The 16,840-nt window shown below is 32.3% G+C and overlaps 1 protein-coding gene across 1 annotated transcript; it reads right to left on the bottom strand.

The window, feature by feature from the left end:
* Nucleotides 1-2,447: 2,447 nt before the first annotated feature.
* On the bottom strand, nt 2,448-15,221 carry LOC136027963 (uncharacterized; the record flags this gene model as incomplete). Its single annotated transcript, XM_065705436.1, is given in 2 exon segments — nt 2,448-6,743; nt 14,871-15,221. A coding segment is annotated over 1 exon segment (1,488 nt). The 3' UTR covers nt 2,448-4,175.
* Between the last annotated feature and the right edge of the window lie 1,619 nt (nt 15,222-16,840).

Raw genomic sequence — 16,840 nt, forward strand, 5'->3', positions numbered from 1 at the left:
ACTGTGGGGGGTACGTCTTCTCCAAGACATAGTTATTATGGTTTTAGACTATGAAAAACAAAATGGCTATCTCAAAATTTTGATCCGTTGACTTTCATAAGAAAATGAGCTTGGGAGGGGGCCTAGGTGCCCTCCAATTTTTTTGGTCACTTAAAAAGGGCAGTAGAACTTTTCATTTCCGTTAGAATGAGCCCTCTTGCAACATTCTAGGACCACTTGGTCGATACGATAACCCCATGGGGAAAAAAAACAAACAAAAAAAAACAAATAAACACGCACCCGTGATTTGTCTTCTGGCAAAAAAATACGAAATTCCACATTTTTGTAGATTGGACCTTGAAATTTTTTCTATAAGGTCCTCTGATACGCTGAATCCGATGGTGCGATTTTCGTTAAGATCTTATGACTTTTACGGGGTGTTACCCCCTATTTTCTAAAATAAGGCAAATTTTCTCAGGCTCGTAACTTCTGATGACAAAGACTAAATTTGATGAAACTTATATATTTAAAATCAGCATACAACTCTGATTCGTTTGATATATCTTTTAGCATTGAAATTCCGTTTTTCAGAGTTTCGTTTACTATTGAGCCGGGTCGCTCCTTACTACAGTTCGTTACCAGGAACTGTTTGAAAACCAAGACAACGAGGCAAGTCAATGTGAAAAGAAAAAACCCAACAAAGTCTAACAAAAAGCAAAATTAAAAGATGTATATAATTCAATAAAAGCTAAAATTAGACAAACTAAAACACAACAACCAAAGGCAATTTACTAACCCATACCCAAGATTAAGAAAAATCCAAAAACTTTTGAACCACCCTCGAAGGATACAATAAATAAGCGCTGAATGAAAAAAATCATTTTCCCAAGTAGACGACCAATAATTTAACATTATGAGAACTATGTATTTTGATTTCTGATCCTTATAATTGTATCCCAAGCAAAACACCCTTGGGATCTGAAGGGTTGATGAAGTGGCAGGACTTTCATAAATTTTTGAACTTTACGGGTTTAACCCGTTTTATAATTACTGCAAATGTTATTTTCTCTTAGATCTTTCGTAATATGGTATGAAACCCCTTTTACTTAAAGGACACAAGATAAACTGAATTTTCTTATTGATATGTGTTTTCAGTGTCAGTGTTTGAAACTTTTGAGTAGGTTTTTTCAATATAGATTTTTTGAAGCGAATCGTTTAACCATCCTCATATAAAACATCTCTAAGGTGGTTTAGCTCATAATAAAGAGAATTTCGTGAACGAAATTGCCGTGATCCAGCATCTAGATAATTCACCACTCTAATTTTCACCACAAGAGAATTCTTAACAGAGTAATTTAAGTGACGGTAACTATGTGTAAGCTTTCTAAGGACCCCAAAGTCAAAACATGTGACACAATGATGCATGAGGACATCCAAAAAAGGAAAACCCTAATTTACCTCTTATTTCTTAGTAAAAATTTAAGTTTTGGATCCAAAAACTTGATTAAATGAAAGAAGAATCCAATATATTTCTCACTAGGCTCCCACAAATAAGAAATATCATCTTTAAAACGAACACAAAATTCAGGTTTATCAAGACTTTGCAAAATATTCCTTCATTCAAAATTTTTCATGCAGATAGTAACTTCTCTGGGTGAAAGAGGGCACCCATTGGAAGCCTCTCTTAAATGCAAGAGCCAGTGGGAACCAAGTAGTGCCATTATAATGGAGATAAAACGAAATATTGTTGCAAAGTGCTGTATGTGAAAGGAGAGTCTGATTCAAAAGCATAGATTTTTCTGATATAGATTGCTTAGAATTAAGCTTATGATCCAAAAAGAGTTCAGTCTTTTGGGGATTAGAATGGGTATACATTGAATTTGCATCCGAACTACCATTCTCGTATTTGGTATAACCTGAACATGCTTTTTTCGGGAAATAATGTCGGTGGAATTTCTCATATAGAATTTCTGAACCTGAATAAGTGGGCAAGATACAACTGATAATAATTTCTCTATTTCTGCTGTAGGAAAACTAAATACTGGGGAAGAATTAATAGAATTTTCACAATTTTGAACGGTAAAATTTTCATGAAAGTGGCTCTCTAGGACTCAAAAATCTTTCTGAATAGAATTCATCAGCATTAACGATAATCTGGCGAAAATAATCATAAGTTAACGTGCAAAATATTTCTCGCTCTAACCTGAAAATATCAAGATTCAACCGGTAGTGCTTCCATTGGCATTTTCTAATGAAAAGACTTAAAACACCAATCAATCAATCAATCAATCAATTTATTGATACTCAAAGAAAAAAACTATTACAAAAGTAAAGTGGTTGCTAGGCCCAAGAAGCTTTGCTTGTAATGGACCACAGAGAACAAGAATAAAACACTATTATAAAATATAAAAAAAAAAAAAAAAAAAAAAACAAAAAAAAAAAAAACAAAAAAAAAAAAAAACACTGGAACAAGACAAGGACATTGAATAGATAGGATACTTAACAGATAGAAGATTTAGAAGGAGATTTAACATATAGCTGAAAATGATTTTAAAAGAAAAGAAGAGACATACAAATTAGGAAAGGATTAATAAAGAGAGAAAAATTATTGAATTGGAAATACCCGACGAAATAATGCCTTTGCAGAAAGAAAAAGAGGGACATCAAAGGGATGGAGTTCCACAATAGAATTGATTGATATACTGGAGACCCCTGGCCTGCTGTAGAAGATCGTTTTGGTAAAATAAATCGTCGAGAAGAATTACGTAAAGAAGAAAAGTACCTACCTGAGCCTGTCCGTGAGAAAAACTGCTGTAGGGGCGGTGGGAGAGTACCAAGAAAAGCAGAATGCGCAAAATAAAGGGTACTTTTACCTATAATATGATCCAGCGGAGCTATTCCAGTATCATTATAAAGATCAGAGGAAGGGTAAAGCCGAGGGAGAAGAAAAGTAGCCTTCACTGCACTATTTAGGGCTCTTTGAAGTGAGCAGAGAAGAGATTTATTAGTATTACCCCAGACAGAGCAGCAATAAGAAAGGTAAGGATAAATAAAAGCATAATAAAGAGAAACCATAATATCAGGAGGAAGAAATGAGTTAATCCGGTGCAACATTGAAGACTGGCGGAGGATTAAGGAAAGGGTGTGAGTTATATGCGGTTTGAAAGAAAGAAAACAGTCAAGATACACACCAAGAAATTTCACCACAGTAGCTTGTGGTATAATATCATTCCCAAAAGTCAGGGTGATTGGCTCCTGTACGTCTCGCATACGGTAAGGGGTCCTGAAGTTGACAATGGCACTCTTTCGGCTGTTAAGAGCCATACCATTTGACCAGCACCAATCCTTTACTTTATCAAGAAGACCTTGAGCCATAGAAGTGGCAGATGGCAGGTCCACCGCAGCAATGAAAAAGTTACTGTCATCAGCAAAAAGAACAGGGTGAACATGGGGATGAAGACCATCAACAAGATCATTGATGTAAATTAGAAATAAAAGTGGACCAAGCACAGAGCCTTGTGGGACACCTTTCAATACAGGCAAAGTAGAGGAAGAAGTACAGTCAACCAAAACATACTGAGATCTCTCTGAGAGGTAGGACCTAAACCATTCTAGTGGGACTCCATGCACTCCAAATAAAGATAGTTTAGACAGAAGAACATTGTGGTCAACCATATCAAAGGCCTTAGAAAAGTCGAGAAATAGACCCAAAACACACAAGCCCTTGTCCAGATTAACACGCACAAACTCAGTTGCATCAGAAAGTGCGTGCAAGGTAGAGAATGAGGGACGAAAACCATACTGATGGTTAGTGATGAGAGGATTTCCAGCAGTCGAATTAGTACTAAATACAAATGAAGAGAGTCGACGATACACTACTTTTTCAACAACCTTTGAGATGACAGGAAGAAGAGAAATAGGTCTGTAATTTGAAATTAGAGAAGAATCACCTTTTTTATGCAAGGGTACAACGGTAGCAACTTTAAATAAATGAGGAAAAAAAACAGAAGAAAGAGAGAGGTTTGTTATGTGTGAGATGGGATGAGAAACAAACTGACTGATTTTTTAAGGACATTATTACTCAAACCAAAACTATCAACTGAACAACTACTTGGAAGTTGAGAAATTAATACTAGAAATCTCAGTAGTACTACATGGGGAAAGGAAAAAAGACTTCTCTGTCATAGGAAAACAACTTACTCTACTCGGGGTGGAATGAGAACTGAGGGAAGTGTGGTGAAATATGAATTGAAGGCACTTGCTAAGGATTTTTTATCCACAACAGATCCATCAGCTTTCCTATAAAAATATGGGGATGATTGTTTGAGTTTCTTACGGGAGAGAGCTTCATTAATTACAGTCCAAACCTTGCGCAAATTCCCTTTACACTCATTAATTCGACGTGAAAAATACAGCTTATTTGCTAAACGAACTGAGGAAGTGAGCACATTTTTGTAATGTTTATACTTCAGAAGATCTTCCTGTGTCTTACTTTTACATGCAGCCTTGAACAAAGACGCCTTCATATGGGTTGCATTGATCAGACCTCTAGACATCCATGGGCATTTAGGTGTAAAATTCCTTGGCCTCTTTCTAAGAGGAAAATGCTTATCCAACAGAGTGCCCATACGACACAAAAATAATCTAGTTTCACAATCAGCATCATTAGCTTCAAAAACACTAGACCAATCATTACTCTGAAGACTATGTATTAAATTAGAAATTTCTCTATCTGTAAAAGTTCTAAAAGAAGACTCGCCTTTCTCATCCACAGTAATCTCTGTTTTAGGCACAGATAGTGATAGATAAATAGGAAAGTGATCAGAAAGATCAGTGAAAACAAGACCAGAAGAGAACTTCAAATTAGGAGAATGAGAAGTGAAAATATTATCTATTAAAGTGGCAGAATTTCTTGAAGGGTCAACACGTGAAGGAAAAAAAATTGAAGGAAGCGGCCCAGAAGAAGAAAATACATCAAAAAGATGGTCACATTCATCATTTGATCCAACATTTAACATATTACAATTAAAGTCTCCCAAAACACAAATCCGTTTTTTAGAGAAAGCCCCTACACCAGAAAGCTGATCAAGCAAATCACAGAACAGATGTGTTGGAAAAGGAGGGGGCTTATAAAACAAACAAACAGTATCACATGCAACCTGGCTTTTCAGATCAATAACAAGAGAATAAACTGTCCTACTATTAGACACCACCGATGTAAACAAGGATTCAAGATCAAATCTTCTACAAAATTCAATATTAGATTTTATGAACAAAGAAATACCCCCAGAACACTTTGTCACCATTCTAGGGACATGAATAGCAATATAACCATGCATGTCATAAGCTGTAAAATTATCACTGTCAGATAACCATGTTTCCGTCAAGCCTATGACATCAAAAGGGCAAGAATTATCAGACCACAGATACGATTTAAGAGTGTCCCACTTATCTCTTATCCCACGCACATTCAAACAAAAAACATTAAAGCAACTGTTTGAAGAGAGTGAGGGCATAATATTATCACAATAATCAATGGTGGTGTGATAATTACAGCTAGAACTAACCATAGATTCAAGGAGAGGGTCAGAAGTGTGTGCCTCTTGTTTACCAGCACTACTTGGTTGATCAAATATAACTGAATTAAGAATACAAGAATTCTTAAGGAAAGAGAAATCACCCATATTTATCTCAGAGATATAAAACCTTCACAAATGACACATTATCCATAGTACATTTGAAGGTAATGGAATCATAAACAAAGAAAAGAAATATCAGTGGGATGGCCAATATTAACCAAAGAAAAGGGTCAAATAATGTGGCACCAATCAGGAAAAGATGAGCTGCGAGTGTTAAGGCATGACAAACAATGACAGAAATCAGGCTACTAAAGGCAATAGGATCTCAAACAAATATAAAGAGACATTAGTAGGATGGCTCATAATATTTGAAGAATAGGCTAAATTTACAATATGGGACCAGTAAAATTTATGTGAGCTGTAAGTGTGCTGACATGAAAAAAGTGTGATAGAAAATAGCATACACGAAGGTGATAGGAACACAAACAAATATAAATAAATATCAATGGTAAGACACACAATGTTCAAAATCTATACGTTCTGCAAATATTCACGTACGTTTCGCAATGGCCTGGGTAAAACACGGTTCTTTCTAAATTACGAGCAAAATACTGTTGATTAATCAAATTAACTATTTTTGTTACAATAGATATGAATTTAGTAGCCTCATTTGTAGGAAGATCCCCATAAGCATGACGAAGATAATTTCTTAGACCCGCACTGACCTGCAATATTAGTGGTTGCAGCAGTAGCTGCAACCTGGTAAAGAGTGAACCACAGCCCATAGTAACCAAAAGTTAAAAACATGTTTAAAAGAAGTTCCTAGGGAAAATATTTGCCTCCTGTCAATGAATCAGGAAAGATAACTATAGTTTCGGTTAGTCTCTTCTTTTCTTCAAGAAAAATTTTCTTCTTTCAAGGATATTGCACTAAATAAATCTTCATCAAACTGGAAAGTAAAAGGCATTGAAAGAGCTCACAATGTCACTTTCATATTTGCAAGTAACTTTATAGAATTGTCAATAGCTGATTTTTGTTTATGTTTAGTTAATTGGTTTTTCTTTTTTAAATTAATCCTTTTCTCTCATATTCCAAGAAGAGCATCGCTCTTATTTCACTCTTGCATCCCAAGTAGTACTACCTAATCCTCAGGGAAAGTTGCTGGTATTCCTTACCTTGAGACATCTAAAAATAAAATTGTATCATTAGTTTAAGAATACTAAACAATCATAGGGAAAGGTTAAGGATACATATCCACATATTACTTAAAGCAAAGACAAGATTGAAATAATAATAAAAGGATAAGTTACATAGCAATTACCTTATAAGACTAGCAAATGTATTACTAATCAATTTCTTAATAATATTCCAATCGCTAAGGTTTTAATTCATAATAAATAGTTTATCTAAAACATGAATATTCTTATAACGAAATAAAAACCCAAATGAAGTCCAAAGTTAGATTTTGGTTGATCAATAAAATAGGACTTGAATATGACTGTATCTTCGAGAAACACGCGAAAAATTACCGTGTGGTTTTTTTTGCAGAAAAGCTAGGTACATACTCCATCTTTTTTTGAACTCTGAGAAAAACATTATATGTTTTGCAATGATGGGAGGAAGCGAATAGAAAATTAGCGCAAATAGAGCTATCAATGAAATAAGTTATAAAAGTGGGTGGAAAGTAAGAAAGGTTTTATATATGTCTGAACTTTACGCACTCTAAGCTATATTTATTACCATATATTTTTACTTGTTTCAGATATTTTTTTCGAGGAAAGAAAACTAATGTTCTGTGTAGTTTATTTCTCCTTTAACTGTATTTCATTAGTCAGTTCACTCGATTTGCATATATCAAGCAATTCTAAATAGAATGAATAAGTTGTTTTATACTCAGACTTTGCTTTTGATATTCATATATTTTTTCAAGTATATTAATCAAAACTGTGCCAAGACATAAGGAAGGAAGGAGTAACATAGCGAAAAAAGATAACCTGAAGCACTAAACATAAATTTGAATACTAAGATAGCATTACTAATATCTTTACCATATTAACAGCTTTTACGATAACCAAATAGTCCTTACTCTAACTCTTCTACTATTCATATTAAGGAGTAAAATTTAGATAGCAATTCTGATATACTCTACACATAAATGTCTATAATTTGAAGTTTTAATTTTAAACAGTATACTATTTCATTTCCTGGTTAATACAAAAATGAATTCAAATAGTCTATGCAAATAGATATTTAAAATAATTGAAATAACAAGTCCAGATAATTCCAGGTTACCCACTTAAATCATATTTAATTAAACCATATTCTTTTTATTGTTTTGTTGGTAAGGTATCTAAATAAAATACACCTCTAAGTAGGAAATATGGTGTAATTAAGCAGTTATATTAAAACTTATTAAGGGTGTCATTTGTTGTTTTTTTTTCTTTTTTCTTGTGCTTTCTTTTCTTAGATAAGTAGGTGAAATTGCAGCATAAACAAGTTTTTGGCTTATCCTGTTTCTTTGGACCTTTAAAGCTTTCCATAACAACGCTTTTTTGTGTACCTAAAAGACTTAAGGCTTCTCCAACTTTTATCGTGGTGCTAGGTAATTTTAAGGCTCCACCGCTTTCCCAGGTATTTTAAAGCTTTGCCAGAGTTACCAGTAATTTTATCAGCAACTGTTTTACCTGTATATGTTCCTATGGCTAAAGCCCCACTTGTAAAGCAGTTTTTCCAAGAACAATTTCAACAGATATTATAAACGGTAAGAATCCACCATTTTGGACAAGCCATTTATACGAAACATCAATTTAACACCCTTTATTATTTCTTTTTTTTATTTTAGTCACTTACCTTTGGCTTAAAAGAAATTTAAAATGTTCTCTGTTATTTTTCTGCTGTTTATATACAGGATTATGAACTTTTTGTTTCGTCTTAAAAGTTTCTTAAATCTTTTTTTTGCAAAGGGGATAGATAAATTTTATACTCAACTCAACTTGCTATTTATTACTGAATTATCTTTTGTGATAAAATTTAATATTATCATTTTAAATTCTACCTTCCTTTGACTCTCTTTTGAGACATTGCATCTGATTTTTTCTCAAGTATATTTTTTAAATATATTTTTAGAAATATCAAACTTTAATGTAATTGCATAAGACCTTTTGAGGTTGCCAATAATTTTGAAAAATTAACAGCCATCTGTCCCATTTTTCGGGTTTGCAACATTTCTAATTCTTTTTCTTACATTCCTATCTTTTCTTGTTACTTTTAAGGTATTTATTAATAATGGTCCTTCGTCATCAACTCCAGTAAATTTTAGGTAAATAATAGATTTTAGTGTACTTGCTAATGTCTTCTGTTAATTTCAGATTGTTTTCAAATATGATCTTAATAGTTTCTTGTTTGAAGTCGTTTAATGTCCAAAGTCATCTGCACCGTCTTCTGTGTTTGCAGTTCTTCTCCTTTAAACAATTACTTCTTCACTTGTTATTTTTATAGTATTTTTTACAGAAATTCAATAACCATCTATTCTGGTGAATATATCATCAGATGACTGATAAATTCCAATCAATCAATTCCAATCCCCACTTAAATAGTGACTCGTAAGAACCTCTTGGTTAAAATCTTCAACCTTGAAATCGTTTAAAATAATTTTCAAACTTTGTAAGATAATAGCATCATTGTATGATTTTGCATCAGCTAAATTTATTACACTCATACCAAATAAATCAAGATTATCATCCTCATCGAAATGTCTACTGTCACTATTATCTTTACTGGTTTTTCTTTCCTAAACTTCAAAATTTATTAATTATTTACACAAATGATGAAATTAATTTCATTCAGTGATTAGCATAGTAGACTAAACGTCAGTTGTATATAAAACACGTCAGTGACTTTTTTACAATGTTATGTCAATGGGAATCGTGTATTTTAGAGACTCCTTATTGGTTTTAAGATCAATAAATACAAAATCACTATTGTTTATAGAACGATTATAAAAGTTGAGAAATTTATCTTTTCAAGCTGGACGCTATCAAGTTGGAGTCTATCAATTTTTCTATAAATTTTTTATTTTCGAAGTGTTTTTGTCGAGATAACTTGTTAAGTAAAATAAAGAAAAAAAATGTGGTGTATATATAATTAAATCGTATCATCAACTAATTCAAAATGGGGACCTACTTCCATTTCTTATACCATAGCAGCTGCAATAGGTAAATCTACTCTATAAAGTGGTGGTGCTGCATTAGGTACTATGCAGGAAAGAAAATTTTGACTGAATCTTCAAACGCTAAAGGCGAGGTTTAACATTACCGGGGACTTCACCAAAAGGTCGTGGTTTACATTTACCTGGTACACTCAAAAAAATTGGATCTGGATCTAAAGTGGTTGTTCAAACTCCCAAAAAACTTAGTAGACCCAAGAAAATACAACTGGAATAGGTATAAGTACCTAAACAGCTTGGAAGACCCAGAAAAGCTGCTGAAGCTGAGATTTCACAATTCAAAGAATTCTCGTTTTCAAAAACCGGAGAACGTCAAACAGAATCAAAAATAATATGACAGTGTTAACGAATATTGATATATTCAATACATGAAGTTATATTTATTATTTTCAAGGTATTTTTCTCATTATAACTTAATAAGCAAAATAAAGGAAAACGAATATGGTGTCTATATAATTATATCGTATAAACAACTAATTTAAAATAGGGGATTATTTTTATTTCTAATACTAATAGCAGCTGCAATAGGTAAATCTGAGCTAACAAGTGGTGCTGCTGCATTAGGTACATATGCTGGAAAGGAAATTTTTGATAAAATTACTGATTCTTCAAACGCTATAGCAAAGATTTAACATTACCGGGGACTTTACCGAAAGGTCGAGGTTTAAAATTACCAGGTACATACAAAAGTGTTGTATCTGGTTCGGAAGGGGTTGTTGAAGCTTCCAAAAATGTCATATACAAAAGATAATACAACTAAAAGTGATTAAAGTACCTGTGCAGCTTGGTAGATCCAGAAAAGTTGCTGAAGCTGAAATTTCACAATTTAAAGAATGCTTGCTTCCAAAGAAAGGAAAACGTCAAAAAGAATCAAAAATCACACGACAACGTTGACAAATATTGATATATGGAATGCATTAAGTGATAATTTTATTTTTGAGGTGTTTTTCTCGAGAGAACTTACTAAGTAAAATGAAAAAAAGAATGTGGTTTCTATATAATTATATCGTATCATCAACTAATTCAAAATGGGGGATTACCTCGGAAGAGGTTGCTAAAGTTTCCAAAAACGTGATACACCCAAGAAACTACAAGTAGAAGTAGTGAAAGCACCTAAACAGCGTGGATGATCCAGAAATATTGCTGAAGCTGACATCTCACAATTCAAAGAATGCTCGCTTTCAAAAACAGGGAACGTCAACAAGAATACAAATCACATGATACCGTTGATAAATATTGTTATATTAAATTAATTAAGTCACATTCCTTATTTTCGAGGTATTTTTCTCAAGATAACTTACTAAGTAAAATAAAGAAAAAACATGTGGTATAATCAATATGACTGTTTGGGATCACCTGAGAAGCACTGGACTCATTATTTCAATGATTCCAACTACTAATTTGTAGAATTTTATGATTATTTTGAATCCTACCCGGAATAAAATAGTGAACTACTTAAAAACTTCAAATAACAAAAATTGCCTATCATTCTACTCAAGTTCAAAATTTTAATGATGTGAATTTTGGTCATTTTTGTGTTTATTATATAAAAGGAAGATTTAAGGGCATGGATCCACAGAATTTGCTTAAAGTTTATTTTCAACTTCGTAGAAGTTTAAATATTATGGAAATATTAGTAATGCTTTCTTACTATCCAATATTATAGTTTGTGCATCAGATTTAACTGCTATTGCTATGTTGCCCCTTGCTTGTTTAAATTTTGGGACAGTTCTGATTGACATACTTGAAAAATATCTAAGAATAGCAGAAATAAAGGCTGAGCATAAGACTGCCTATTCATTCAATTTAAAATTGCTTGCCATGCATAAATCATTTAATTTGATTAATGAGAAAATAAATTACGAATAACATTACAGTTGTTCTACGAAACATATGTTTATGTTTCATACATAGATACAGTATATTGTATGTATTCATACATACACTTAATGTATGAAATAAGTAAAAATTAAATTCTTATAAATAATGCGTAAAGTCTGTAAATATTAAAACATATATAAAACCCTTCTTACTTTCCACCCACTAATATTTCTTGTTCATTAATCGCTCTATTTGTTCTAATTTTCCATTCGGTTATCTTATCAATATAAAAGGCATATAGCTTCTTTTTACAGTTAGAAGAAAATGGCGTACGTAGCTTCTTTCTCTGCACAAAAAAAGAAAAAAAGCGATTTCTCGCGAGTTTCTAAAGATTCTTATACTCATTATATGCGTATTCAATTTAAAAATCTAACTAAAGAAGTTCGCCTGATTTTTGATTTCGTTATAGGAATATTCAAGTCGAAGCTAAGCTATTATTATTAATCAAAACTTTAGTGATTGCAATAGTATTAAAAAATTTAATTGTTTTATTTGCTAGTTTTATAAACAAATGACTAGGTAACCTACCCTTTTACTATTATTTTCGTTCTCTCCGTGTTTTAAGTAATATGTTGAGTTACCACAAACTTTCCCTATGATTGTTCAGTATGCTTACACTAATGATACTATTTTAATTGTAGCTGTCTCATGGTAAGAGAATACCAGCTAAGTTCCCTAAGGACTATTTAGTGCCAATTGGGATGCTAGATTCAAGTGAGAGGGATATGTTTCTTGGAATATGGAAGAAATTGTCTTTGGAAAACAAAGCCAATTAAGTACATATAATTGAAGATCTGCTAGCAGTAACAGTATTGCCAATTCTTTATCGTTACTTGCAAATATGAAAGCTATTTTGAAAGTTCTTGGAAAATAATGTGCTTTCAAGTTTGATGAAGATGTGTTCTATGTATTATCCTTGAGAGAAGACAATTTTGTGCAACTTCAATATTTAGCTGTTTTCTGCTATGCTAAGAAAGGATAGTTATTGAATTAATTAAAAATAACATATGAACAAAACTTGTTATAGTAAAAGTGAGTTTAATGAGCATTTTCTGAAGATATATGATTTGTGATTCAGATATCCGATCTTACATTATATTATTTCATTTAATTAAATAATATCCAAGACAGACATTCTCTGGAGACAACCCTACGACTCTAGTTAAAAATGAGAAACCTCTGATTAATGGTTTAGCAAATGACAGGGAATTTACAGAATAAACGAAAATTATGAATCCTTTAAAAATGTCTGAAAATATTGAGGTTGGTGTTGTGCTTTTTTAACAACTTTTCTAATAATTGTGTTACTCCTACAAAAATAAAACCTATGTAAACCCTTTTGATTTTTAATAATTCTTGGGAAGACAGCAAAAGGTGATTAAAAGCTAACGTAAAGATAGTAAAAAACATTTCCAATTCAGAAATTATATTTTTTAAAAATAATTTATTAATAAAAAGAAATACTTTTAAGCGGAATGAAAATGGAAAATAAAAATAATAAAACTAATAGGAAAAAAGATTTAAACACTGGAATGGAAAACACGATTACAGAAATGAAATATGATACAACTATATATTGAAGAAACTCATTATCGTTATTGATTTTAAATGTGAAATGTTTGGTCCATTTGCACATAAGCGTTTTGATTCTAAAGAAGCTGATCTTGAAATGAAATTAAAAGAAATAGATAACGTACGATTTTAAAGGCTTATAAGAAATAAAGATAAAATGAATTATTTAGATTTTGATATCGTACTATCAAGTAAATATTTAATTATTACATTTATTGGTAGAATAGAAGAAAATGGAATATTACTTAACTCTTATTTCGAGAAATAATCACATCTTTTTTTCACAAGACCCTCAAGCTTCCGTTACGATCTTCAAGCTCAGGATAGAAAATTATAAAAATGTCAGAAATATTAATTTAGATTGATGTGAATTCATTTGAACAGGGGGGTAAATTGATAAGGTGATCTAGGTGGGGCTTAGAACTCGTATTCACATTGTGAAAAGTATAAAAATAAGACCAAAGTTGATTTCCATGGACTTGTTTTCATGTTGAATGTACGGGTAGAAAATGTTCAGCGTGTGCAACAATTGATATTAAAATGATGTAAAATGGAATGAAAATGATTGTAAATTGAATGAATAAGTTAGGTGGTCCAGAAACCCCATTTTCTGGACTACTTTTTCTGTATAAAAAAGGAGGTTGAAGTTATTACTCGTTTTTGAATAACACTTTAAAAACCTATCGATGTTGATTCAACAACAAAATATGAGTCTATTCGAGAAAAAATCTTAATGTTTCAGAATTATCTAATTTTAGCTTGATACAAAACATCTAGATTCTTAAATCCTTCTATCTCCGTTGATTTTGAATTAAAATTGCACAGATGTGGGCATCAAGCCATGGCTTATTGTAAAAAAAAGTGAAAACAGATAGTACGACTGATGGAGAGGTGAATCTGGCATTAACCACCCTTATTAGTATTGTATAAATATGATGTTAGTTCATTTGTTAATAGATAAGTCCATGCTCCATTCAGGCTTTATTCCTAGGGCAGAAAAACTAAGGTAGATTGGTAGAAATGTTTGTGTTCAAACTTATACAAGAATAAATAAATAAGAAAAATTTAAATTTAAGAGTACTATTTTTACTTGTGATATTTTCGCTTCGACCCCTATATATCAGGAATTTATCAATTACGTAGTTAAAAAGTGTGATATATTATCATCAACCAATTTCAGAAAGAAACATCTTTTAATATTTAGGTAATAATTATTTATTATAAATTAAGCTGCTACCTCTTTTAATCTATTGCAGAGCTAAGAAAGACATAATACTCTGTGTGAAAATTGGGAATAACATCATTATAATGAAGTTTCACTTATATACGTCCTCATTAAACTGCTTGATACTTTTACAGGTTTTCAGCTTTTTTAAAAACTGATAAAATCTAGACTGTATTACCACAAATTGAAATTATCCTGTGGACGCTCCATTACCCTATCTATTGCCCCGCCCCCTTGACATAAATCCCTAACTACGCCCATGGTTAATAGTTAGTGCTACTTTTTGACACTCTTAGTTACAGTCTTTGTTATAGACTACATAGAATAGACAGAATGCATGCCATTATACTAGACTGCATAGACCAGAAAATTAGCCTTTGTCAGTTAGCAAAAGATAATTAATACTTACAGGGAAACCTGGATACGGTTTCTCCAATTTTAGTTCCTTTATTTTCCTCTCTAAACTGTTTAAAAACTTGTCTGTACATGGGAGCCTGATCATGAGCAATCGCAAAAATCTGACTAGCTTTCATTTTGTTGAATTCCTTGTATAACTCATCGAAGGGACATTTAAATTCCAAATCAGATCTAGCAGAACAACTTTCTTGTGCGTAAATATTTTTGGATAGTGAGCTCGAATATGTAAGGTAACATCATAATATCTGCTGTTTCTACTACTCGAAGTATATTTTCGTGATAAGGCAATCTCTTTTTCAAAAGTTCTTATAATGTTGTCAAGAGAAATGAATTCATATGTTATCTAAAAGGAAACATAGTCAGATTCTTATTAATGGTATCTGAGCAAACAAACTAAACAATCAAAAATAATTAAAACTATCATTAAAATTGAATGATGAATCTGGCGTAAAATTCATTCCATGATATAGACTATAAAACCGCTGTTAGATTGTTCAACAGTTTGAAATTGTTTCAGTTTCACTCTATGAAAATTTTGGCGTTAATAAAAAGTTGTTTGCTACTAACAAAATAAAAAAATAAAATAATATAAAATTTAAAGCTTAAAAAAATGTCCCCTTTTTTAGGCTAATTTAAGCAGAAGTCCAAACAGAATACAGCCTGAATATGAATATTATATGTAATTAAAAGAACGACAGATTCAACTCTATTGAAAATTCTCATTATAATAAAAACTGAAATTTATAGTGCCTTTTAGAGTGTGAAAAATGATTACTCCTTTTTGCTGACTTCCTCCTAAAGACATTAAATCAACATTTTTCTATGTAGATTTTGCTTATAACACTTTTAAAGGTCAAATAACTATGCCTCTACGCATAACTTCCTGCAGTCCCTGGGGCAGAGTTTGTTAGCTATGAAAATTATACACTGTTTGCATATAACTTTTGTTGTTTGGAAAGGGAAACACGCTTGGGCCTGCGCCCTCAGAAGACATAGGGAATTAAGGTATAACTTTTGGAAGTGTTGAAAAGCACGTTTGGTAGAATTGAAAACAAATGTTCATACTGATTGCAAAAATGCCGTATCAAGCAATATATAGGATATAACTGAGAGCATTATGTTGAAGCTTTCAGGGTAAATTGAGGGGAAAGGGAGAAGTGATTAGAGCGAAAAAACTCATCATTCTTCTATGATCACCCCGATATGCCTACAAAATTTTAAGATAGCCTTTTTATTCAGAATGTCTCGGTTTTCACATTACCCCCCATAGCCTCTGGGACATTGGCTGGAGTTTTTGTGATTTATCCGTTTTTTCATATAGGATTTATTACTGGAAACTTATAAGTTTGATAGTGGTTGGGTCTAAAAAGGTTAAGGATACTAAAATGAAACCTTCGGAGATGTCGAAGGGGGTGTCAATGGATACATCGGAAATATGCCACGAACGCCAAAGGTTTTAAGTTTATTCCCTCATGGCTATTACAATTATTGTGACACAAGCTGTTGCTTCATTTGCTGCAACTCTGAAAGTTTGTGACTGTGACTAATAGAGACTGCAACTGGAACTACCTTTTTCTTTTACTACAACCAATTTTGACTGTGAAAACTTGCAACCGTGACCACTTGTGATGCCTCTACTGGAAACTGTGACTAGCTTTGGCTACGACACCAAATCCTTACAGTGGTTAATGCTCGTGACTCCTGTTGGCAATAGTAAGAAAAGTTCCCGTGATTGCAAAAAATTGCAGCGCTGAGTACTCGTGACTACTACTACTTGTCTTTGTGACTACCGTCTATTACAGTGATTGTTACTATGTTCTATTGGAGAAATCGAATAAATCAAAGGATCCTTGCATCATGGTGCTGAAAAGGCCGTGTTTTGCAATTTCAAAAGAGCTGATTAGGGTATTCTGCTGAAACTTATGGAGAATATTTAAGGGGATATTACACTAAATCCAAACA

This window comes from Artemia franciscana, chromosome 6, assembly GCF_032884065.1.
Source record: "Artemia franciscana chromosome 6, ASM3288406v1, whole genome shotgun sequence".
In the NCBI taxonomy this organism is placed as follows: Eukaryota; Metazoa; Arthropoda; class Branchiopoda; order Anostraca; family Artemiidae; genus Artemia; species Artemia franciscana.